This window comes from Eschrichtius robustus, chromosome 18 (genome assembly GCF_028021215.1).
Source record: "Eschrichtius robustus isolate mEscRob2 chromosome 18, mEscRob2.pri, whole genome shotgun sequence".
In the NCBI taxonomy this organism is placed as follows: domain Eukaryota; kingdom Metazoa; phylum Chordata; class Mammalia; order Artiodactyla; family Eschrichtiidae; genus Eschrichtius; species Eschrichtius robustus.
This window is the reverse complement of record NC_090841.1, coordinates 3,664,718-3,689,410: the sequence shown is the minus strand read 5'-3', so window position 1 is coordinate 3,689,410 and position 24,693 is coordinate 3,664,718. Positions and strand designations below refer to the sequence as shown.

At 44.7% G+C, this 24,693-nt stretch overlaps 1 protein-coding gene across 1 annotated transcript in view; it reads left to right on the top strand.

The window, feature by feature from the left end:
* Positions 1–212: 212 nt before the first annotated feature.
* The window catches only part of SPATA13 (spermatogenesis associated 13), a 260,134-nt gene continuing 235,653 nt past the window's right edge, over positions 213–24,693 (top strand). Inside the window, exon 1 of the mRNA XM_068526352.1 lies at positions 213–339. Within this exon, the coding sequence (XP_068382453.1) occupies positions 328–339 (12 nt within the window). The 5' untranslated portion in view covers positions 213–327. The remainder of the gene's footprint in view (positions 340–24,693) is intronic.

Below are 24,693 nucleotides of genomic sequence, written 5' to 3'. Positions count from 1 at the left end.
AATAGCACAGCCCCGGAGCGGGGAGGCGCGCTCGCCGCGGCGGAGCCGCCGCTGGATGTTCGTCGCCCGGGAAACGTGGAGTCTGAACAGCTCTTCAGAGCCAGTCTGAACTCCGGCCGGGAAGGTAGCAACCGGACGGGTTCACCGTCTCCGGCCCGAGGGGCCCGAAGGTCCCGCCCTTTGCCCTGCAAATGAGGGGGGCGCAGGGGCCCTCGCGGCGGCGCCCGCCGGGGCCGAGTTCCCCGCCTGCTTCCCCGTGACTTCCTGCCCACCGGAGCTCGGCGCGAGGTGGGCAGTCCCTCAGGAGAGCCCCGGTAACGTGCAGGAATGCTGAGAAAGGTAGGCGGGTTTTCTGTGCCGGTCGTCACCCCTCCCTCACTTTTGGGGAGGGGGCCACCCAGCAGCAGGTGGCTGAACTCCTGCGTCCGTGGCACGCTCTCTGAAGCGAGGGTGAGAGGAGGCGAGGGGGAGCGGAGCGCTGGGTGAGCGGAAGGTTTGAGAAGTTGCCGCGGCCCCAGCAGGTGCAGCGCAAGCGCCACGCTGCGCGCGGGAGACGCGAGTGCCCGCCGGCGGCCCGCGTCGCTATGGCAGCGGGGTGGGGCCGAGCCGCAGCGTGCGTCGCCATGGTAGCGGGGGCGGGGCCGAGCAGCGGCGTGCCCGGGTTGCCGGGCGACGGAAGGGCGCGGGGAGGGGCTCGCGGCGTCCCGGGAGCTTCTCAGAGGATCAGCCGCCAAGTCTGGGGTTTCTTTGACGCTCGTTTCCTGGCCGTTAACTTCATTCAGCCTATTGGCAGCGCTGTCCTTTGGTTAGGGAATCAGTCTTCTCGGCTACCGCCTACTCAATGCCATAATACTCTTTTGAAAATACTCGGATTGTGATCTGATGGAAGACGTGAAAAAGTTAGAAGATATTCCTTTCTAAAGCAACAACAAAAACGTGTCGTGTTTCCTCGTTTTCAAGGATATTCCTTAATTATTATCATTTTAAAAAACTAAAATAGAGTACATGATTTGGATCCATGAAAACGAATTGACCTTCGGCCTTTCCGACATATTAACCAAAATCTTTGCTAAAGAAAAGCTCATACAACAGACAGCAGTATTAAAAATTCAGACAGTCGCATCTTAAAATGTCTTAGAAAGACACGACTCTCACAATGCACGTGAGAGAATTAATTTCATTTTATTTCACTGGGTATTTTCTTGCATGTAAATGTTTCAGATAATTTTGGCTTCTTATTTTAAAGGCTGTTTTAGCTATACACTACAGAATAAAGTTGACAAGGACTTTGCATGACCTTTTCCAGAGCAGTGACTGACAGCGACCGTAGTACTTCCCCCTACTCTTTTTTCCTTTTATCCTCCTATCGCTAAAAGTATCTTTTGGTGTTTTTCATCTCTTTCTCCAGATTTAAATTGCCAAAGACACGGGTCTGTTACCAGTACTTAAGATGTGTTCCACACACTAGTTCATTTCTTCCTCTTCCTCCATTTAAAAATTATCTATGTATTATTTATTTATTTGTGTATTCACTCATCAGACATGGATTGAGGTTCTGATACGTGCTGTGTACCTTGCTAGACTCCAGGGAAGAGGAGTAAGTGGTGGGAGGGACACACAAAGTTGCGTCAGAAAAATTCACCGTTTAGGGAGAGGCAACCAAAGGCTGGGAAGTCATCAGAATCCACTATGATACTTTCTCATCTAGAAATTCCACCCAGGATGACCCCTGCTACTGGCCAGGAGAGGTGCACTGATTATTCTTGCCCTTTTAAGGCAAAGGTAGCCATTTAAAATACGAGGAAGATGACACTCATAAAAGTACAGTAATATGGCCCAGGACTTACAGTCAGTAAGTGGTAAAGTCAGGATCCAAATTCAAATATGGCTCCTAAGGCATGCGGCTTCTGAAGCATTAAGCCATTTGACCCTGTGTCCCTACTAACCAAATTACCATATTTTGAATTTTGTGAATTTCCACCAAAAAAAACCCAACTATGCACTTTCCTTTTTGGTTGAGCTGTTTTTAAAGTCAGGTATTTCAAAAGTCAGATATGAATTGCATTTCTCAAGAATGTATGGTTTTCCTACTGAAATGTTGATATCGTCAATAATCTTGTTTTCAGGGGTTCCCAAGTAGTTAATGAGAAAATTAAGATTTGGTTATTCAAATCGTGTTTTAAGAATATTGGAGGTACTTGTGTATTTTTAAAAAAAATTTACTTATTTATTTATTTTTGGCTGCGTTGGGTCTTTGTTGCTGCACGTGGGCTTTCTCTAGTTGCGGCGAGCGGGGGCTACTCTCCGTTGCGGTGCGCGGGCTTCTCACTGCGGTGCCTTCTCTTGTTGCGGAGCACGGGCTCTAGGCATATGGGCTTCAGTAGTTGTAGCTCACGGGCTTAGTTGCTCCAAGGCATGTGGGATCTTCCCGGACCAGGGCTCGAAGCCGTGTCCCCTGCGTTGACAGGTGGATTCTTAGCCACTGTGCCCCCAGGGAAGTCCCGGTACTTGTGTATTAAAGGGTTCTGTTGTACAAATTGTCACACAATTAGATTTCTTTAAAGCAAAATACATTACTTAGTTAGCATTCAGGTTTTTATTACCTTTCCTGATTTTAAATGTTTTCAATCAGATTTGTTAGCTTCTTCTGGCATCGTCTTTAGATAGGTGATAATTGGAAATTGCTGTGTGGAAAGTTGTCCTAAAAAGTTCAGGTATGTACCTGGCTTGACCTGCAGTGAGATTTGGCTCCATATACCCCGTCACAGCCCTGAAAAACCGCACTGAACTAATTTCATAAGTGTTTTTACAGTTAAAATGTTATTTTCCTGAATAGATTGCAGGATCGATGAAGGCAGGAGCCAGATCTTTTGTGTCTTTAGAATCTTTCTCTTAATACCAGCTACAGCACTCTTCATAAATATTAACTGGCAGGAGAAACAAAAATAAACTTCATCAGGCCAACGAAATATAGGGTAGAAGAAATAATCCTTTACAATATATAATATTCAGAGTCACAGAAGTTCTAATTATTTGTTGATTATTTTTTTTCCATGATACCTCACTATAAAATTCTAGGTAGTACCTATTTTGCAGATAGAAATTTTTACCCAAGGTAATTATCCATAGATGATCACAGAAGGTAAGAAAAGAATTAACAAGACTTATGGTGACTAGTATTTAAGTATTTTCCAGTGTGTTATCTTAATTGAACCTCACAACAACCCTGAAATTGTAGGGGAGGAAAACTTTTTCCTCTGCCCTCTGGGTTTTTTGGCTGGTCTAATAATTTAACTGACGTAAGACAGATTAACAGGAGAAAAACAAATTAGTTATGTACGTAGGGGAGTCCCAAAGATATGAGACCCAAGGGCAAGTTGGGCAGCTGAGGCTTCTATACCATCCTGAGCTGAGGAATGGGATGGGGGCCTGAGGCTTCCAAGGGGAGGAGGGTCATTCACAGGACAATAAGAAGAGAGATGTTTGGTAAATTGATGGTTGCCCTGCATAGGTCATTCAGATAAAAGTGATCTCTAGTAATAGCTCTCTCTCTCTGAGTCTGGCCCCAGTCTCAATTCCTTTAGGAAATTGAGGGGGAGGTAAAAAGCCCCTCCTGGGTCTCTTGGACCCCGATTCTCTTTAGCTCAAAACTATCCACGTGCCAAAGTGGCACATTTTGGGGAGGCTCGTTCTGAACCCCTTCAAAGGAACTCACATCACCAATTTTGTTTATAATGTATGAGAAAACAGACGCTCAGAGAAGTTGAGCGACTTGGTCAGAGTCACCCAGCAAGGGAGAGTCACATCTTCTGATGAAATCAAGTGATGCCCTTGCAAACCAAGACACGCCTGTGAACTCTGGGGGCCTGAGCCTCTTGACAGACCTGGGGAGTGTTGGTGCAAAATGCCTTCTCTCCCTCTCACCTCCCCCAGGCTCCCACTCTGTCTGGGAAGAAGGCGAGGGAACCTCTTTTAAAAGACAAGTAAAGAAAGAGGCGGGGCAGAAGGAAGGGGGAACCAGTGTTCAAAATTGGTAGTGGGGAGACTCAGGGGGAGGGGTACGCTAGTCTACTAGGGCTTCTGTGACAAAGTATCCCAGACTGGCAGGCTTAAACCACAGACCTTTACTGTGTCACAGCTCTGGAGGCTGGAAGTCAGCAGGGTGGGTTTCTTCAGAGAACTCTCTCCTTGGCTGGCTGATGCCTCCTCTTTGCTGTGCCCTTATGTGGTCCCCCCTCCGTGTGTGTCTCTGTCCTAGTCTCTTCTTGTTATGACACCTGTCATATTGGATTAGGGTCCACCCATCTGACCTCATTTTACCATAATTGCCTCTTTAAAGGCCCCAGCGCCAAATACAGTTGCGTTGGGAGGTCCTGGGGGTTAGCACTTCAGCAGATGAATTTTGAGGGAACTCATTTCAGCCCATAATAGAGACAAAGGAAAGTGAACTTGGTCTATGACCCAGAAGACAAGACATTTCAATTGCTTTACGGTTCCCATTAGTTTTCTCTCCTGACACCGATCAACGTTTGGGTGAGTTGTGGCAGTTTTTTACAACAGTATATTCCACCGGACGTATAAAGAAAACAAAGAGATTCAGAAGTGAACTCTTCTGTATGTAGCTTGCTTTATACTTTATTTTCACTCTCACCTCTGCACGGCCAGCTTCCACCCTTGTCACGTTTTGACGAGGGCAGACAAAGCTGATGATGACCCCCATTTCCAGCTAGGTATGACCTGTCTCTCTGCCTTTTTTAGTGCCGTGGAGTGATTTGAGTCACGTGCACTGCCTGGGTAGCATGATAAATCCATTGGAAATGAAATCACAATACTGAAAGGAGAGGGAAGTGCAGATTTTACAACCCTCAGAGCCATGAAGATAAAAGCTAGGGCAACCTTCCATCTGAATGGCATTTTCCATGCTTATTTCTAGCAAGATATGCTCAGCATCGTGTTTCAGACTGTGGAAGGTAGCCAGAAGAATTTGAAGGTTTTCTCTGAGGCACTGAACAACTTACAAGGTTATAATTGGAATGTATTGCAAAGACTCAAATTATGAAAATGCTGTGGTCATAGACTATCAGGGACCAGAGGGAAGCCTGCAGGTCTTGTAGCCAGTGCCTGGCCCTTGGCTGCACTCCACAGAACCTGCTTTGTGAAGGCAGGAATCCAGGCTAGGTTTCAAGGTAGCCCGAGAAGCTTCCAGAGTTTCCTGCAATAAAGGTTTCAGTATTCACCAAACATCAGGGTCTCAAAGGACTTTTGTTTGTCTCCTCGATTTCCTTCATTACTTCATATTTTGCCGTCAGAAAAGGTAGAGCGTGGGTGTCCACTTTTTTGCATGGAATAGCTTGTCATTTGCTAAAAGAGTCTTACTACGTCATTTCTTGGCTCTTTTTGGTAAGTTGAATGGAAACTCTGTCCATTGTGACGAATCTGTTTCTATCACAGTCCCAGGGAAGCCGCCCCTCACCATCCTGAGTTGTGGGTTGTTTTTTATGTCTTCACCGCACTTGCTTGAGTTGTGACTTTTGAGGGCTGTCCTATTTACTTCTAATCGTGAGGCCCTGGACTCTATTCTGAAGTATCCGTATGGAAGAATGTGTATCCCATACACTTGGGGAAGCTTTTTATTTATTTATTTATTTATTTATTTATTTATTTATTTTTGGCTGCGTTGAGTCTTCGTTTCTGTGCGAGGACTTTCTCCAGTTGCGGCGAGCGGGGGCCACTCGTCATCGCGGTGCGCGGGCCTCTCACTGTCGCGGCCTCTCCCGTTGCGGAGCACAGGCTCCGGACGCGCAGGCTCAGTAGTTGTGGCTCACGGGCCCAGCCGTTCCGCGGCATGTGGGATCCTCCCAGACCAGGGCTCGAACCCGTGTCCCCTGCCCTGGCAGGCAGATTCTCAACCACTGCGCCACCAGGGAAGCCCCTGGAAGCTTTTTCCAGGAATACCAAAAGCTTTCAAAATGTGCTCTTTGGATGGGATCCAGCAGCTTTCGTGTTTTTTTTTTTGTTTTTTTTTTTTAACATCTTTATTGGAGTATAATTGCTTCACAATACTGTGTTAGTTTCTGCTTTAAAACAAAGTGAATCAGCTATACATATACATACATCCCCATATCTCCTCCCTCTTGCGTCTCCCTCCCTCCCTCCCTATCCCACCCCTCTAGGTGATCACAAAGCACCGAGCTGATCTCCCTGTGCTATGCGGCTGCTTCCCACTAGCTATCTATTTTCCATTTGGTAGTGTATATATGTCCATGCCACTGTCTCACTTCATCCCACCTTACCCTTCCCCCTCCCCGTGTCCTCAAGTCCATTCTCTACGTCTGCATCTTTATTCCTGTCCTGCCCCTAGGTTCATCAGAACCATTTTTTTTTTAGATTCCGTATATATGTGTTAGCATACGGTATTTGTTTTTCTCTTTCTGACTTACTTCACTCTGTATGACACACTCTAGGTCCATCCACCTCACTACAAATAACTCAATTTTGTTTCTTTTTATGGCTGAGTAATATTCCATTGTATATATGTGCCACATCTTCTTTATCCATTCATCTGTCGATGGGCACTTAGGTTGCTTCCGTGTCCTGGCTAGATCCAGCAGCTTTCCACGATGGGTGGTTTCAGAGACAGGTTCATGTGTGAACCAGCTATCATTATCCCAGCCCAAAAGGAATGTGTCCTCCTCAGAGCAGTGCATGCTCAATCGGTGAGGGGCTGGAGGCCAGTGCCTGGAGTTCGAAAAGTCAGCCTTGAAAGTTAGTGCAAGTTCCTGAAGGGCAGAACTCTACATTTCCCCTTCTGATTCGAGCCAGACATTTGTCTCCCTGGTCAGTTGTGCCTATCGGCTGGCACAGGTCCAGGAGGTGGGTTGGTCTGTTCAACGGCTGCTTCTAGAACACCTTTAATTAAGATCTCCCCTCAGAGGCACTCCCCTCAACTTAGGAGAAAAGAAGCCAACACTGTTGTATGAGGAGTGCGGAGGAACTGCTGTTCATGGCTGTCCGTGACTTCCCCAAGTTTTGGCCCAGTGAAGTACCCTTCATTCCTCTGCACCACTGGAGAAGGTCATGACCTTGAAGTGGCCTGGACGTTCCCAGGCTTTCAGGGAGTATTTATCAGTCATTCACGATCTTCTCAGGCTGCAGGGCATGAGAAGACATGTCATGGGCTTTCTCCTCAAGCAGCTGGTACTCTAGTTCAGGGTAAACAGATGTGAAAATAAGAAAGCACAGTTCAAGGCTCTGTCGTGTACACGCTGGTAGGTGTGCTCCAGACACGAGGAACAGCTGCTCGAGGGGGCTCAACAGCCAGGGAATTGCATCCTCTTTGTTTTTTCTTTATTTTCTTTATGTTTAAAAAATTTTTATTTTATATTGGAGTCTAGTTGACTTACAATGTTGTGTTAGTTTCAGGTGTACAGCAAAGTGATCCAGATATAGATATATATATATATAAAATAAGATATATTAAGATATATATTATAAGATATATAAGATATATATATATATTATATATATATCTCTTTCAGGTTTTTTTTCCCATATAGGTTATTACAGAGTATTGAGTAGAGTTCCCTGTGCTATACAGTAGGTCCTTGTTGATTATCTATTTTATATACAGTAGTGTGTATGTGTCAATCCCAAACTCCTAATTTATCCCTCCCCACCATGTTTCCCCTTTGGTAACTGTAAGTTTGTTTTCTAAGTCTGTGAGTCTGTTTCTGTTTTGTAAACAAGTTCATTTGTATCATTTTCTTAGATTTCACATATAAGTGATATCGTATGGTATCTGTCTTTGTCTGACTTACTTCACTTAGTCTGATAATCTCTAGGCCCATCCATGTGGCTGCAAATGGCATTATTTCATTCTTTTTACGGCTGAGTCGTATTCCATCGTGTATATATGTACCACATCTTCCTTACCCATTCCTCTGCTGATGGACATTTAAGTTGCTTCCGTGTCTTGACTGCTGTGAACTTTGTGCTGCTATGAACATTGGGGTGCGATGCATCCTCTTTCCTCGCTGTGGCTTCCCAGATGCGGATCTCCTTCAAGTTCCCATCACCCCAGCCCCTTAACCTGGCCCTTTCCTGCTTTTCCAGTGAGGATGCTCAAGAAATCCTATCTCAGATGAGCTTAAACCAGGGTGAATCTGGCCACAGGATTCGAAGCCTTTATGCTCCTGGGAGCTCCATCAGGATTTGATGGAAATAAAGGAGGGACTGGGCTGAAGGAGCAGAAGAGAGAGCCATTTCTACTGTCTCATCATGCATAGAGTTCATAAATCCTTGGAAAGCCATAAAAAGACTGCCTGAGTATTCATTTCAAGGACAGAAGGATATGTAGGCAACATAAGAGCCGGAGACTGTGTGGATGGCCACAGCAGGGCAGAGAGGGGAAAAAAAGTGGTCCACACCCTAGGTGGTGACAGGATAGAGCACCGGCAACTGGTCCTTACCCTGAGACCAAGGGAAGAAAATAAACATGGCGGCTAGGAAGCCAGCTCTGGGATACAGACGTGTCCCCTGGGGTTATACCCCTGGAAGCTCTGTGCTCCCCACTCCTGAGCTCTGTACTCCTCACCCACTGGGGCCCAGACCCCCCTCCCCCATGATGATCAGCAGTGATTTGGAGCTGGAGGGTCCACTGCAGGGAGAATAGAGTCTCTGATTCCATCGGTCCTGGCACTTGGAGTTGGCACAGTCAATTCTGTTGTAGGGAGTTAGGTTTGCAGGTGATTTTTAGCACACCACTGTTTCTTGTGCTTGTGTTAGGTATTTGGGGCTGGCCCAGGGACCAGTTCTGTATATCCTATTTGTAAGGAAAATATCTGCTGAACTTGAAGCAAGTGAAATGTATGTTTGAGCAGCAAGCCTTTGTGAAATGAAGATCAGGGCAACTGGGCATTTCATCTGGACAGCCAAGGCATGGAGGAATGAGCATTAGAGGAAGGTGGGGAGACCTGGGTACAAATATCATCTCTAATACAAATTCACAAATTTTAGCAAAAAGCGAAATTCCCCGGGAGTTGTTATCTGTAAGAGGAGGGACTTGATGAGATGATTTCTGAGGTCCCGTTGTGTTCTGGAATTCTGCTCTTTCTGAAAGGCAGCCTAAAATGGGATGGGTCACCTCTGAGAATCGCAGATGCTGGTCAGGTATCCATCCCTTTGCCTTTTATTCGTGAGTCTCCTGGTGTCCCCGTGAGTCTGTCATAGTCAGCAATGCTGCTTCCTCCCTGTGTCCGTGCACAAGGTTGGGAACGTCTCTCCAGGAAAAGGTTTAGAGGAGAGAATTTCTCAGTTTTCCTTAACTGATTCTTTTGTTTCATGCCTTTGTAAAAATAAAGCTGTCTCCACGTGCTCTTGGCTTCCATGTCTTGGCTGTGAGATCTCAGCCTTGAGAAACCATCAGGCCGGGTAAGCGGTTTTTGTTGTTATTACATCACACCTCAAGGAGAGCATCCCAGGACGCATCCCCAGATCAAACGCCTGTAATTTCCTTTGACTGGAAACACGGAAGGATCTCCTTGTGCAGTGAATTACAGCACATACAAAGCGAAGGACAACTCTTGGTCACTTTACACGGTGCAGGAAATTTTGCAAAGTTTAGAATTTTGGTATTTTGGATTTATGCTTTAAATGAACAAGGGGATCAAACTAAATGGAACCTACAACTGAATCTGGCTAGTGAAAGTAGGTCTCTTAGTTTATAGAATTTATCATCTTGGGATCTTATGTATCAGGTTTCCTTGTAGTGTCTCTATTTAGGTAGTAAATGTGGTGTTTTAGAAACTTTTTTCCTTTCTAATTATGTATTTATTTATCTATTTTGAAAGGAAAAAGAGAAATCCACACAAACATTTCTCAAAAGCTTCCAATTAGGCAAATCTTCGGAAAAATGCATATTACGATCTGAAATGCATATTATGATCTGTAGTTAAATAAGAATGTTTTGGTTTATAAGCTGAGTGTACCCATACCACCAGCATGAGATGTATATACAGTTTTCCCTTTGAAAACATTTCTGTCCAAGATCCAAACGATGGACCTTTATTTCCTATCTCAGATCAGAGAGATCATTAAAAGGAATTCTAGCTCGGTACTTCGCTTAATTTCCCATCAGAGATAACTAATTCCGTCTCACCTGTGTTACAGCCGGGTAGAAGCATTTGATAGTGTTTCACAAGCTAAGGAGTGGAGAAACTAACAAAATTTCTGACTGTGTTGGTTACAATTTTGAGAACTGTAGTGGGATACACTTAATTCTTAGCATAAAAACATGTCATTGATTTTTTTTTTTTAAAGAAAGGGAAATAACATTAATGAGTGCTGACTGTGAACCGGACATTGATGTATTTATGGTATTTGGAGCTGTTGTTGCTTTTATGTTGGAAGTTAGTAAAGTGAGACATGGAGAAGTTACATCACCTTTCGGAGGACACACTGAATAAGGGGCAAAGCTGGTGTCCAACCTCAGAAAAAAAAAAAAAGAAAAGAAGAATTTTTACTGTCTAGCTCTTGAATATGTATGTCACTTGAAAATGAGGAACCACATTATCTCTAAGATACCCGTGTTTTTTGTGGGATGAAGGATAGCTGGAATAATGTGAAAATCAGCGGTTCCTCTGATTGTGGGAATATATTCTCTGGAGTAAAGTTTAAGCACTTCTAACATTAAATATTATATTAATCACTATTAGCTCTGGGAATCTGCCCAAACAAGTCATTCTTCCAACAATGTTTGTCTTCAGCCAACTTAGGCAATCAGCCACTGAATGAGGCATTTTTCCCCCTAAAAGACATGATTTGACCAGTAAGAATTTGGTTATGCAATTAAATGTTGACAAATTGGGAGGTAAAAGCTCTGGACTTGGAAATCTTGGTATTTTGATGATCTAAAGTATAAACGGTTTTCCCCCCCCCGCAATAAATAACAGCTGTTACAAATTTTAATTTCAAATCGGCCAATCTTCAAAGCTACACTGCAAGCTATAAGTTAAGATATGAGGATAATAATCAAGAAAAGTCAAAATGCCATCAGCAGTGAGAACCTGTTTTTTAAAGAAGAAAAGGAAAAGAGGGAAAATTCCTTTAGAAAATGACCTAAGACTTTTTTTTCCTGTTAAAAAATGAGAAAAGTGAAAGAATTTTCAAAGAATGTTGACTGATGATAGAGTTTCTTGTAAAAACTATACTTTTTAGTGGAACTCTAATCAGAAGTTTAGGAGTCAGTAGCCTCTTCTAAAGGCAACAAGAGATAGTATTATCAGGATTTGATGAGTATGATATCTGCCATAATCTAGTCAGCGGCACTTTGTTTAAGTTGTGGAATGATGGGCTTAGTAAAGTGGGCATCCGCGGCTGCTGGAGGGAAGATGCCAGCCAGCAGGGTCATGGGCACCAGTGGAGCCACAGTGGGACCAGGGGATGCCAGCGTGGACCGGAAGGAGGGCGGGGCCTTCACTTTCAAATAGTTCATCCTTGATTATTTCTTTGGAAAAGGTGCTTCTGGAATTTCCATTGGTGTCTGATATATGAGGACAGATTATGAGGGGTGAGAAAGATTTAGCCCAAGTAGTTGGACTGAAAGCAATGTATGAATTAGACACATGATAGAAAACAACATCCTTTGTTAATATTTTTATTCAAGTGGTTTTATATTAAAAATTTAGTGTTCCTGATAGTTTAATTGCTAATTGAACGTAAAGATATATCCCACTAGTTTACTAAAAATCTATTTTTAATAAACTGATTATTTAAAACATGGATTTTCACAGTGGGAAAGATGGCAGTTTTTAGGACAGCAAGAAAAACTCTATTAAAATTTTTTTAAATTATGTTAATTTAAAATTTTTAATTTTAATTTTTAAAAATATATAATTTATTTACATGCTGTAAAATTAGAGGGTTATGAAACAGCATCTGCTGAAAAGTAATCTCCTCTCTCCTCCAGCCTTTCACCCCACTAACCCTTCCAGGTCACCCAGCTGCCCCTCTGGGAGGGGCTGGTATTACCAGTTTTTCCATATGCTTCAGAGAAGGTCTGCGTCTGTATAAGGAAATATGTTTTCTTCTATCCCCCTCTACTTTTTACACAAGTATGGCCATAGTATACATAGTATTCTGGATCCTTTATTTTTACTTAATGACATATTTCAGAGATGATATATTATGGTATGTTTGACATATTATGATATATGATGTATTAATGATATATTTCATATCAGTACATAAAACACTTCTTCACTCTTTTATTTTTATTGTGGTAAAACATACATAACATGAAATTTTCCGTTTTTAAGTGTACGGTCCTGTGGAATTACATACATTCACACTGTTGTGTAACCATACCACCATTTATTTCTACAACTTTTTCATCATCCCAGCTGAAAATTTGTACCCATTAAATAATAACTCCCTCTACCCCCAGCCCCTGGTAACCACCATTCTACTTTCTCTGTCTAAGAATTTGACTATTTTAACTACCTCAGAATGAGTAGAATCATATAAATGTTATCCTTTTGTGTCTGGCTTATTTCACTTAGCATAATATCCTCAAGGTTTATCCGTGGTATAGCATATATCAGGATTTCATTTCCTTTTCATGGCTGAATAATATTCCATTGTATGTATATACCGCACTGGGTTTATCCATTTGTCTGTCAGTGGACATTTGTGTTGTTTCCACCCTTCTTCATTCTCTTTAATGGCTGTGTAGTATTCTGTTCTATGGTTGTGGCATATTATATAAACCAGTTCCCTGGTGACGAGCATCAGGTTATTTCCATGTTTCAGTGAATAACTGTGAACCTAAGCTATTTGACACATGCATGTATCTAGTAAACAAATTTCTTGAAATGGATTGGCTAAAACAAAATGTTATGGGCATCACAAATTTTGGGCTCTTGCCAACTTGTCCTCCATGGACGTTGTCCCCATGTGCACCCCCCCAGAGACTGCCTGCTTCCCGACCCCTCGCTAACACGGTGTCGCCAGACTCCTTTCCCCCTTTGCTCATCTCGTGGTGGAAAACGCTGTCTCGGTACAGTTGCAACTGACATTTCTCTGGAGTGAACTCTGAGTGTTTCAGGGCCATTGTATTTTCTTTCACTGGGACTATCTTCATTTCCTTTGTTCATGTCTCAGGTGGGCTGTTGAGTTTTTTCCTCCCTCTTCTCTATATTGGCTGTTGCTGAAAAATTTGCTTTTCTTTGGCATCCTTACTGCAGCCTGTGGGAAGCTTTTGGAACTCTGCTGTGAAACGGGACTTTTGTCTAAGAACAGTGAAACCTGCTTTTCAACACCATTGACCAAATACTGGCTCGGTGACAATAATTTTGTTAAGGGGACAGACTTCAGGAGGTAGGAGCCGTAGGGGGCTTTATTGAAGAGGTTATATTCAGAAGAAAGTTTATCTACTCTCCCAAAGTGTTTAAAGAACTTATTCATCTTTTAAAAGGTGGATGCATAAACACAAGACAATATATAACATGAGATGTACTGAAAAAATAACCGAAAGATAGCAGGCTTTCACACCCACCCACGGACCAGGGCAGGGTGTTGGCGGGTGTGGTTTCGGGTATGATGAGGCCTGAACAGAATACGGTTAGGAGGAAGCTCTTTAAGAAAAGGAATCCAAAGTGACCAGATTGCTAGCTCCCCTCGCAGGCCTGGGGAGGGGCCCTGCAGCCCCAGATTCCGTGGCCTCTTGGCACGTGGGACTCTGGAGTGCAGGCGGCACCAGCTGGGCCTCGGGGCCACAGCCACGCTGCCCGCAGCGTCCTGGGAGCACGTCCAGCGAGGCAGGTGACAGCTAGAGGTCTCAGTGCAAGCACCAACGTGCTTCCAACAGCGTCCACAGGGGGCGACGGTGAGATGGCCCCTTTAGTGATGGGGATGTCACCTGCCTGCCCTCGGTGGCTTCTCAGTACCGTGTCACCCACGTGCTCCGCGCACCCGGCCTCATGCCGGCACCACAGAGAAGCTTAAGGTCAGTGGTAAGTCTAGCTGAAGAGAACGAACACACAGAAGCCTGACATCAAAGAGACTTTGCGGCGTCTACACCTGTCATCTCCAGAGCGGGAGTGGTGGGTACTCCTCTTGGGGTGGGTAGACGGTATCAGAGTGTGTGTGTGTGTGTGTGTGTGTGTGTGTACACACACGTATACATAAACATACATATACGTACACGTATGTACATATATGTGCATATGTATGTATGTCAGAATGTATGTATATATCTCCTCATCTAATAGAACCTGAATATTATTTATAAACTAATAAGTAAATGTGTATAGGGACGTTCAGAGTTTTAACATTTTTTCCTTATTGGGCTGTGTCATTGGAAAGGCATGGAGACCATTCATCTTGACGGACGATGCCCGAGAAGCGGAACTGATGATGTAGCCCGTTAGGGTTGTACGTGCAGACCTTTGAGACTCGGGGAAGGAAGACACTGTGTGGGCAGGGCTGTGCGGTGATGAGCTCTGTGTGTCCACTAGTCTGGGCCACGAGGTGCCCGGGTACTTGGTGAAACATTTTTCTGGGTGTTTCTGGGAGGGCGTTCCTGGATGACATGGACGTTTGCGTTGGTGGACTCAGTAAAGCAGACGATCCCTCCCGACGCGGCGGCCTCATCCAATCCGCCAAGGCCTGAATAGACAGCAAGGCAGGGCGAGGAGACTTTGCCCCCTCTGCCTGCCTGTCCTCCAGCTGGACAGCGGTCTGCTCTCGCCTTCGGACTCGGACTAGGCCTTCAGGCCTCCTGGGTCTCCAGCCGCCAGATTCACGCTGCAGCTCGTGGCCTTGTCAGCCTCCGTGACTGTGTGAACCAATCCCTCCTAATAGGCCCCTATCCAGCGTCTGTTGTTTCTGCGTCTCTGGAGGGCCCTGACTGGCAGCTGCTGGGCCCCCTGTAATCTCAGGCTGGCCCACGTTCCTGAGCCCTGGATCCCTGCAGAGCAACGCGGGGAGCTTTAAGAAATACCAGTGCTTGGGTTTCTCAGAGAGTCTGATTGATTGATTGATTGATTGATTGATTGATTGATTGATTTTAGAACACTAAACATTTATTACTTTTCGTGATTCTCTGAGTTGTTTGGATAGTTCTCTTGGTCTGTGTTGGCTTGGCCAAGGCTGCATAGTCTACAAAGGTATCATTCACATGACCGGCCATTGTTGGACTGGTTAGTCCTGTTTAAAGCGTCTCTAGAAGCTTCCTTGGTCAGAGACTCTGATTTAATTGGTATTTTTCAAAAGCTCCCCCAGTGGTCCGGATTGAGAACAAGTGATGCAAATTCTAGCGTCGCAGGTGTCGGAAACCTGATTTGTCGGCTCGGAGGCACTGCCCCCCATCTCAGGTGTGGCCTCAGGCTGGCCAAGCATACAGGACGGAGGAAGACACCAGCCACCTGGTTACACACCCTCCTGCCTGACGCTGACCGAGGGGCTTTAGAAGCTGGTTCTGAACTGGGAGGGTGGCTCTGCGAGCCTGTGGGCGGGAGGGAGGGGCTGAGAGGCTGGACGGGGCCGTGGTCAAGGGCCCGGCCTCCTGCCTCTGCCGCCTTCATCCACCAGTCCTCAGTTTACCCTTCTGTCGAATGGACACGGTTAAAGACAGAACTACCTCCTGGAGTTGTTGGGAAGATTCAGCTGACACAGAAAGAGTGCTTCGAGTGATAACTAGTTGTCACCTCCACAGGTGTTAGTTACTGTCACTGAGACATGCGTCCCCCTCCACGTGCACATGCACCTGCCCCCAGGTTTGCGTTCTTGCCACGTTTGCCTTGCTGGCCAAAACGCTTTGGCTGGTTCCTTAGTGTCCATGTTAACTGAGGTCCTTGTCTGGCTGTACACGAGTTCTCCAGGCCTAGGAGTCCATCATATATGTAAGGCGACTTTGGATGTCTCTGCTCTGGACCAGTCTGTGTTCATTTTCAAAGTGCAGTTTTCAAGGGCGTCTTCGTCTGGTTGTATTTCTAGGAGGGATGTCTCACTTCTCCTCATGTCGTGTACTGACACCCATGTTGGTGCTGTCGCCTGTGCTTTCAGGAAAGGCTGGAAGCACCAGAGAAGATGGGGTTTAAAAACGTCAACAACCTGAGTTGCCACACGGAGGGCAAAACGAGCCAGCTCTGTGGCCCGCGTGGCCCCTCAGGATCCTATGCCTGACACTTTGTACCTGCAGGGTCACAGCTTATGGCCCCGCACAGGAGGACAGAGCATCCTGGGGCTGGCTCAGTGACATTTGCCGTCCAATGCAGCAGTTTTATATGGACGACTACATTTTTACTGATGGTTTTAGTAGATCTGATACCAACTAGTCTGTGACCCGTGTCAGTGGTATTAATATGCTGTTATTTTTAAGTGGGTTGTGCATGGAATCAGGCATACTGTCTTGTCAGCACATTGAATTTAGCCCAGTAAAGGAGTTTACAGCAGCACTTCCTTCCTTCTGGAGGCCCTTGGAGAGAGTCCATTTCTTTGCTTCTTCCAGCTTCGAGGTGCTGCCTGCATTCCTTGGCTGGTGGCCCCTTCCTGCATCTTCAAAGCCAGCCATCACCTCACTCCGACCTCTTCTTTCACCCTCACTTCTCCTTCTCTGGCTCTCCTGCCTCCCTCTTTTCCTTATAAGGACCTTTGTGATGACGTTGGGCCCATCCGGGTAATCCTGTAGGTAGGTGTTGCTCTTCTCATGTTATGGGTCGGAAAACACGGCTCAGAGAGTCCTTGCTGTTTCTGGTGCCCCATTCCTCTTAAGAGCAGTGGATAATGGAACAACCCATACTCGTTCTGGGATTCTCGTCACTCTTGTAAGGATCCATTGTGATTAAAAGAAAAATGTGGGCTTTTAAAATGATTATTTTTCTACGTTTTCCTTCCAGTTTTATTGAGGTATAATTGACATACAACACTACATAAGTTTACGGTGCACAGCATGACGATTTAACTTGCGGACGTCATGACATGGTGACCACAATAAGTTCAGGGAACATCCATCATCTCGTATAGATACGAAATAAAAGGAAAAGAAAAACTATTTTTTCCTTGTGATGGGAACTCAGGATTTATTCTCTTAACAACTTTCATATATAACATACAGCAGTGTTAATTGTATTTGCTGTTGTACGTGTTGTGCACTACCTCCCTAGTACTTATTTATCTTAAACTAACAATATTGTGAGTGAAATGGTCTCCATTTTTGTTTTGCCTTTGCTTTTTTTCTACTGAGGTATAATGGACATACAATACATTGCACGTGAATTTGAAGTGTACAGTTTGATCTGTGCATGGATCTACTCCCTATCACTATAGATTACACTGCATTTTCAAAGACTTTATATAAAAGGAATCACACGGTGTGAACTCTTTTTGCGCCCACAGCCGTGTTGGGATTCATCCTAGCCTTTGGGTGTGTCACTGGTTCGTGCCTTTGTGTTGCTTGGTGCCATTCCCTTGTTTGTCCAGTCACCTGTGAATGACCATTTAGCTTGTGTCCAGTTTGGGACTATGACACGTACAAGCATTCACGCACAAGTCTGGGTGTGGGCCTGTGCTTTCTTTTCCCCTGTGGTAACACCTCCTAATTGAATGTTGGGCCATGTGGCAGATTGTTCAACTTTTTAGGAAACTGCCCAACTATTTTCTGCCATCGCTGCACCATTTTCCATCCCCGCCAGCCATGAATGAAAGTTCCAGTTGCTCTGCCCTTCTAAAGAACACTTGGTGTGGCCAGTTTTTCAATTCTTGCAGTTCTGACATGTGTGTGGTGGTATCTTAGAGAAGTTTTAATTTGCATTTCCTTAGTGACTAAGGATGTGGAGTATTTTTTCATGTGCATATTTGCCATCTGTATATCTTCTTTCGTGAAGTATCTATACAAATATTTTGCCATTTTTTTATTGGATTGTTTGTTTTCATATTATTGCATTTGAGAGTTCTTTATACATTCTAGACAAAAGTCCTTTATCAAGTATGTGATTTGCAAACATTTTCTCCCAGCCAGTGGGCTTTTCTTTTCATTCTCTTTACAGTGCCTTTCAAAGAGAAGAACTGAATTTTGATGAAATCCAATTTATCAATTTTTTCTTTTGTGAATTATGCTTGTTGTTGTTGTATCTATGAAATTTGCCCAATACAAGGTGGCAATGCTTTTCTCCTGTGTGTTCTTATGGAAGTTTTATCTATCTAGTTAAGTTTTATATATTCAGATTTTACCTTTAGGTCAGTGATCCAATTTGAATTAAGTTTTGTATATAGTGTGAGATATGAATCAAGGGTTTAAAAAAAATATGTACCGGACCATTTGTTTCAGGACCATTTGTTGAAAAAGCTATACTTTTCCCACTGAATTGCTTTTGCGTTTTTGTTGAAAATCAATTGACCATATAGGCCTGAGTCTATTTCTAGACTCTATTTTGTTCCATGATCAATTTTCCACCTTTCCATCAATACCAGGCTGTCTTGATAACTGTAACTGTCTAAGTCTCAAAATCAGGTACTGTGGGCCCTCCATCTTTTTCTTTTCAAGGTTGTTTTAGCTATTCTAGGTACTTTGCCCTTCCACATATTTTAGAAACAGCAGAAAGGGCAACTGTTTGGAAGTAACTCAGGGACTAAAATGTGACGATTGGGTTTCACAGTGCCCTTTGCCCGAGCTGTTTTGGGGGTGATGGAGGAAGCCAGCCGAGGACGGAGCCGGGGGAGACGTAAGGGCAGCTTTGTGCTCAGCGGAGGGGGAGGCAGAAGCTAGAGACGCACACGGGGTTCAGAGGGGGGAGAGCCCTTTCAAAATGGGGGGATTTTAGTCTGTTAAGATGCTGATGGAAAGGTTCACATTTCGAGGAAGTAGTCAAACACACAAGAACAGGGAGAGAAATACTAGTGTAGGGTTATTGTGGGGATGCGGGGGAAGGTATAAATAGTTATAGGGATGGTGAGGGGATTTGATGGGGTTTCTGTCTGATGACATCTGTCTTCTCTGAGAATTAGGGACTGAGGTCTGCTGAGTAGGGGTAAGTTGGGGGCGGAGTGGTTGGAAGTTTGAGGAAAGTGCAGAAAGGATGAAGTGGTCCGCGAAGCAAGTGGGAGAAGGAGTTGACCAGAGAAACGGGGCAGGACCACCACCAGGCAGGGGGATCCTGAGTCACCTTTTCTGAGCTGCTGGGCTGCTCCCTGGGAGGGAGAGCCCTGCAGCGGATAAAGCAGGGAGCTGAGCTGGTCCAGGCGAGCATGGGGGGAGTTGGGGGGGGGTGTGTGCAGGCCGGGGTATGGATGCTGTTTAAACAGCAGTTTGTCATCATAAGAAAGCAGGGGACTGATGGTTTGGAGAAAGTAAAGGAGTTGGTACCTGAGCAGCTCTGGGTGGAGGAGCAGTGGGGATGCCTGAAGGGGCTGTGGGATGCGTACTCTCGAGACTTGGACGTGAATGTTGGGAGGACAAGACCCCGCGTGTGCCTGGGGAGGATGGGGGGACACAGGGAAAGATCATGGGAGCTGGGGAGATGAGGGGGCCAAGAGACCAGGAGGCATCCGCGTGGACCCTGACCTCGCCCGAGCGATGGTGGGACCAGGGATAGAGAGGGGGGCTGAGCCAGGAGCCAGGGGCAGGAAAGGGCAACGGCAGAGACAGGCTCAGGAGCGCGGTTGAGGCATGAGCTTCAGAGAAGCAGCGTTAGAATTCTCTTCCTCTGATGCAAGAGGTAGTGGTACCAGAAGAGGGTTAAGATTCATGTGAGTGACTCACCCATACATCCCTTCAATAGCTCACCCTAGCGCCACGGCTGTGGTGCAAAAGGCTTTCAAAATTTTATTTATTTGTGGGTGAAATTTATTTATTTATTGAGTGAAAATAAATTGAATGACGGGAGTTAGGCTTGCAATCACAGGGGTATAGAAAAGAAAAGAAAGAAAAAGAAAAGTCTCTTCTGGAGATATTCACAGCCGTAAGCAAGACTGGCGCATTAACACATGAATTCCAGAGGCAGATAATGTCTGCTGATCTGTATTCCGTAGAGAGAAGAGAGAGTTCAGGTATTTGGCTGGACGAAGCAGGGATGCTGGTGATGGTTTTGTAAGACAGCACCTGGGACTTGGGCAAACACACGATTGTCCTAAGTGGTTTGAGGTGTGGACAGAAATGGGAGTTGCACTGGACTTTGGGGTCCCTCAATCCCTCCCTGTTGGACCAACCTGACTACCAGGAGGCCAGTGAAGTTCCCCAGTTCCCTCTGAGAGCCTCTTTGAAAGAAGACTGCCTTGTCTAGTCTGGCTTCTCCAGGGAGGGAGCCGGTATCTCAGGGCACCGGGAGGCCGTCCCACAGGGAGGTGTGGGCTGTGCTCTCTGATGCGGTAAACCCCCCCCCCCCCCATGCTGCTCTGCTTCCCTTATTCCTCAGCCATATCCTTAAGAATCCACACCTCCCAGTCTCCCCAGTAGGTAATTACATGCGTTATTGGTAAAGCATCAAAGTCACAGGCCAGCCCCTATCAGAACATTTGCTTCTCATGTTCCCAGAAGCGGTGCAGTTAAATATGTTTCTTTTTCGGACCCTGGGGCCGAACAAAGGAAATCGCTGTTATTTCTTCTTCTGTTGATTCTCCGTGTGAACTCAGGCCAGGGCTGTGTGTGCAGATCTAGGTTCCCAAGGCCATTGGTTCCTTCTTTAAAAAGGCAGCCTCTGCGCAGTTATTCAAAATCCTGTTTGTCTGGTTCTACATCATTCTGTTGGTGGCATTTTCCCCACATGGGTCTATAAGTGCAGATTATAATATGTGTGTGTGTGCCCATCTGTGTACACGTAGAGATGGAGCGGGCATATGTATCAAACACTCAGGGAGGGGGCGGTATGAATTCATTGTGATTTTCAGTAACAGAAATCTCAAGCTAAGCGTGGCTGCTCTGACACCGGTATCACTGTCATCACTGGGCCTGGAGTGACAGCAGGTTTCCAAGAGAAGGTTTGGTAAATCAGACTTTAAAAAAGATCGACAGCTCGAATAATGAATGGGTCCCACACGGAAAAGACAGTGTTGTGCGTGTCTTTGCGACGAGCCTGAATTAAGCTGGTGGCCATGCTACATGTCACGATTCTTGGGAGCCATGAAAGGACTTTGATGGTAACAACTAGCTTTTGATAAAACCTAGAATTAAAAAAATGATTGATTTGGGCTCTGAAACTTATTTAAATTTAATCATTTAGCCTGAAAAACCGTTGGTATTTTATTAAAAAGTCCAGTAAAGAATAACAAATAAAATATGATAAAAAAAATAATAATTGAGTTAAGTTTAGAATCTTCATTACGAAATCAGCTCTTTATATGCTCTATCGATAGTACACTAACACATAGTACATTTCAAGCAATTTTGGATTAAAGCAGAATATAAATTATTAATAATATGAATTTAGAAAGTCCATTTTTTTGCAAATGCAAAATACTTGCAAGCAATTGTTACATTATGCATCAGCCGTTATTCACTATATTAATATCTTAAAATACGTTACTTTTAGTTCTATGTTAAATTCAATTTATAAATTTAATACAATATCAGAGACATTCAAAATATCTGAAAAAGCATAGTACACATCTGTGTACAACAGTACCCATAAAAAAGAACCAATACAGGTGAGGCCTCTTCCCAGTCACGCTCTGTCCATGAATCATTATACATTTACTGCATATACACATACACATAAACCATCTGTATTACTATTGCTTTTAATATAGAGATTTGCTTTCGTTCCCTTTTGTAATTCCTGGTGAGCTGTCCAGAGTTCTGGTCTACCCCTTGAGGTCGTTTTCAGAGACCTGGGTTCCTCCCAGGCATGCTCTGGCATCATCCTCTCCAGGGCAAAGCTTCTCTGTCTTTGGAAAAGGACTGCTTTTAAAAATCTACTAAAAGCATCATGAACCAATATTTTGTAACATCACAAAAATGAAGACAAATTATTAGAAAAATGAAATTAAAAAACAGATACACAAAATACTGCTCCTTAGCCATAACTAAATGAAGAGTTAGGAGTGAAATAGTGACTCCATGTACCAACAGCCTATACGCACACTTTGAATAGATACCCTTTCTACCAATGTTCCAAAGTTTTTAACCTGGCAGATATGCTTGCTTCTTGCTTGCCAAGTTGATCAGTGTAGGCTGATTGACATCCATCTGTGTGAGGCTCAGGCAGTATGGAAGCTGTGCCATGGCTCCTTTATTTTCAGGCTGTACAGTTCTCAAGGTTTTGTTGTCTTAACTCATTGGCCATCCAGGACTGTGGTGCTTCCCTCAGGGGAGAAGATGAACAGTCAAGAAAGAAGACAGGTATTGGAAAAAAATCTGAAAAAGAATGAATATATATATATACGGATGTATATATATGGATAACTAAATCGCTTTGCTGTACACTTGAAGCTAATGCAACATTGTAAATTAACTATACTTCAATTTAAAAAATAATAATAATATTAAAAAAAGGAAAGAAGATGGGACCTCCCCTTTCATGAATGTTCCTTGAGGTCTCCTCCCAGAACTGGCAGTAGGCAGTACAGGTATTACCAGGAAGACTTGGAATGGGCCAGAACATTGCATCAATTTAATCAATTCCAAGACGACTCTGTTACACAGGCCTGAGGATACGCTTTCCATCCTATTTATCATGCCAAATTACGTTCAGTCACATTATCCGAGGTGAACTACCAGAGATTCTGCAGTGAGATAAAGCCAGTAGTAAAATACAAAAGGGCCCTCAGATAGCAAGGCGCCGCCCACCTGGAGAGCCCCAGTTGGACTATAAACCCCTTCCCGCCATCAGATTCCCAGCGAAAACTTAAAGCTCATCTCCTGCCTTTAGCTTCTCTGTTATTATTACAACCCACTGTGTGTTCGAAGAAGCCCAAGGAATTTATCGATATGCATTTGAAAATGCATCCACATTCCCTTTTATATTACTACCTTTTTCTAACCTATAAATTATCTTTGCCGACTTGCTTTCAATTTTAAAAGCTGTAAGATTTCCTCAAAGTAAGTAATATTTTAGCATCCTGATTTTAAGAGGGTGCTACTTTTTCTGCCTCTCTAGGGAAGGAGTTAAACGCTGGAAGAAGACATCAGCATTTAATGGTAAAGAAATTCTGCTCTTTCTTGGGCAGCCTGTATGCAGTGCTCACATTTCAAAATTGTTTTCATTCTTACGTTTTTATAATGTTTAACCAGTCTGGATGGACATACGAAACCATGTTCCTAAAAGAAATGCATATGCTTGGAGGCAAGAGTCAGGGATCCATTTGGATGGAGTGAGAATTGCCTGGTGTCTTAAGACCAACCGAATGCCCACTGAGTGCCTGGCAGGGGGCCGGGGTCCTGGGCAGGGGCTCACACTGAAGCAGGAGAGAGAGAGTGTTTGCAGTTATAAAATGAAAACAAGTTTAAGGGTGCTTGGGGAATATGGAATGGTTGGTGATGAGGTACATCTACATAGCTTTCTTGCCTGTGAAGGAACGAATTCGTGTGTTTTGATCACTCTTGGAACAGGCACGGGGCAAAGGACAGGGACACAGGGGCGAGAAAGCTTTGAGTTCATGAAACTGTCTTTCAAATAGTCACTGTGAAGAAGAACAGCTGGTAAACGTCACGAAAAGGCTCTGAGGACATACAGCGTTTAGAAGGGCATTTCCCAAGGGCTGCACATTCTTTCAGATTTGTCAACAAACCATCAAAGTTGCATACAGGACACAAGAAGTAACAGCCTCGGCATTTTTGTCAGTGGAGGAGAGGATTCCTTGCTCTGCACACAGCAGCATAACTGACATTTTTTCCCTCCTTAGTAAAAGACTTCCACTCCCTTGACCTTGTGAGTTGACCTTCTAAACAACAGTACAGTATTTGTTGCATAATTATCACCTGTTCCAATACGAAGTCACCACGCTCAGACTCACTTCTGGATAGAAGAGACATTCAAAAATGTATGAAAAAACACAACACACATCTGTGTACACAGTACCCATAAAAAAGAACCAATACAGGTAAGGCCCTGTTCAGAGCAGTTGGCTACGGGAACGGCCGTAGGTCTGCTGCATTCTGTGGGGCTTCAGTTGAAACGCAGGGAAAATACAACAATTTGTGAGTAACTACCCGTGATTCTATTATTAAGTGGGAGGCCGATGATGGACGTAGTAAAGTGTATCTGAGAGGCTACGTGGAGGGTAAGTTAAATATCAGCGATGTCTCCCCACCCCCGTGTCTCTGTGAGCTGTCACCCTTGAATCTTAGGAGACCCACCAATTGATTGGCAGGTAAACATGCAGCCCTTCCTAGAATCCTTGAGCATCTTACAACATCAGGCTTCCTTGGATTGAGAATGTGATAGAAAAAAAAAAAATCTGTAGATGGTCTTAATGAGCAGCAGTTTCAGATAAGGGCATGGCAAGATCGTCCCAGCCTGTCCCCATTTCACCTACTGTGCTACACGAAGGAGGGAAAGGCCAGAGGGAGCCCAGCAAGCAGAGGGGGGAGGGGCTCTCTGGGGCCAGCGCCAGGCCAGGCCCGTCCTCGTGGCAACTGCCTCGGCCCCTGATAATAACAGCCATCGCGACAGCCCCTATGGGGGCCCGAGCACCGAGTCCCTGAGCTGCCCATCTGAGCCCCCACCCAGCCCAGCTCATCGACTCCTCGCAGGAACCCCGGGG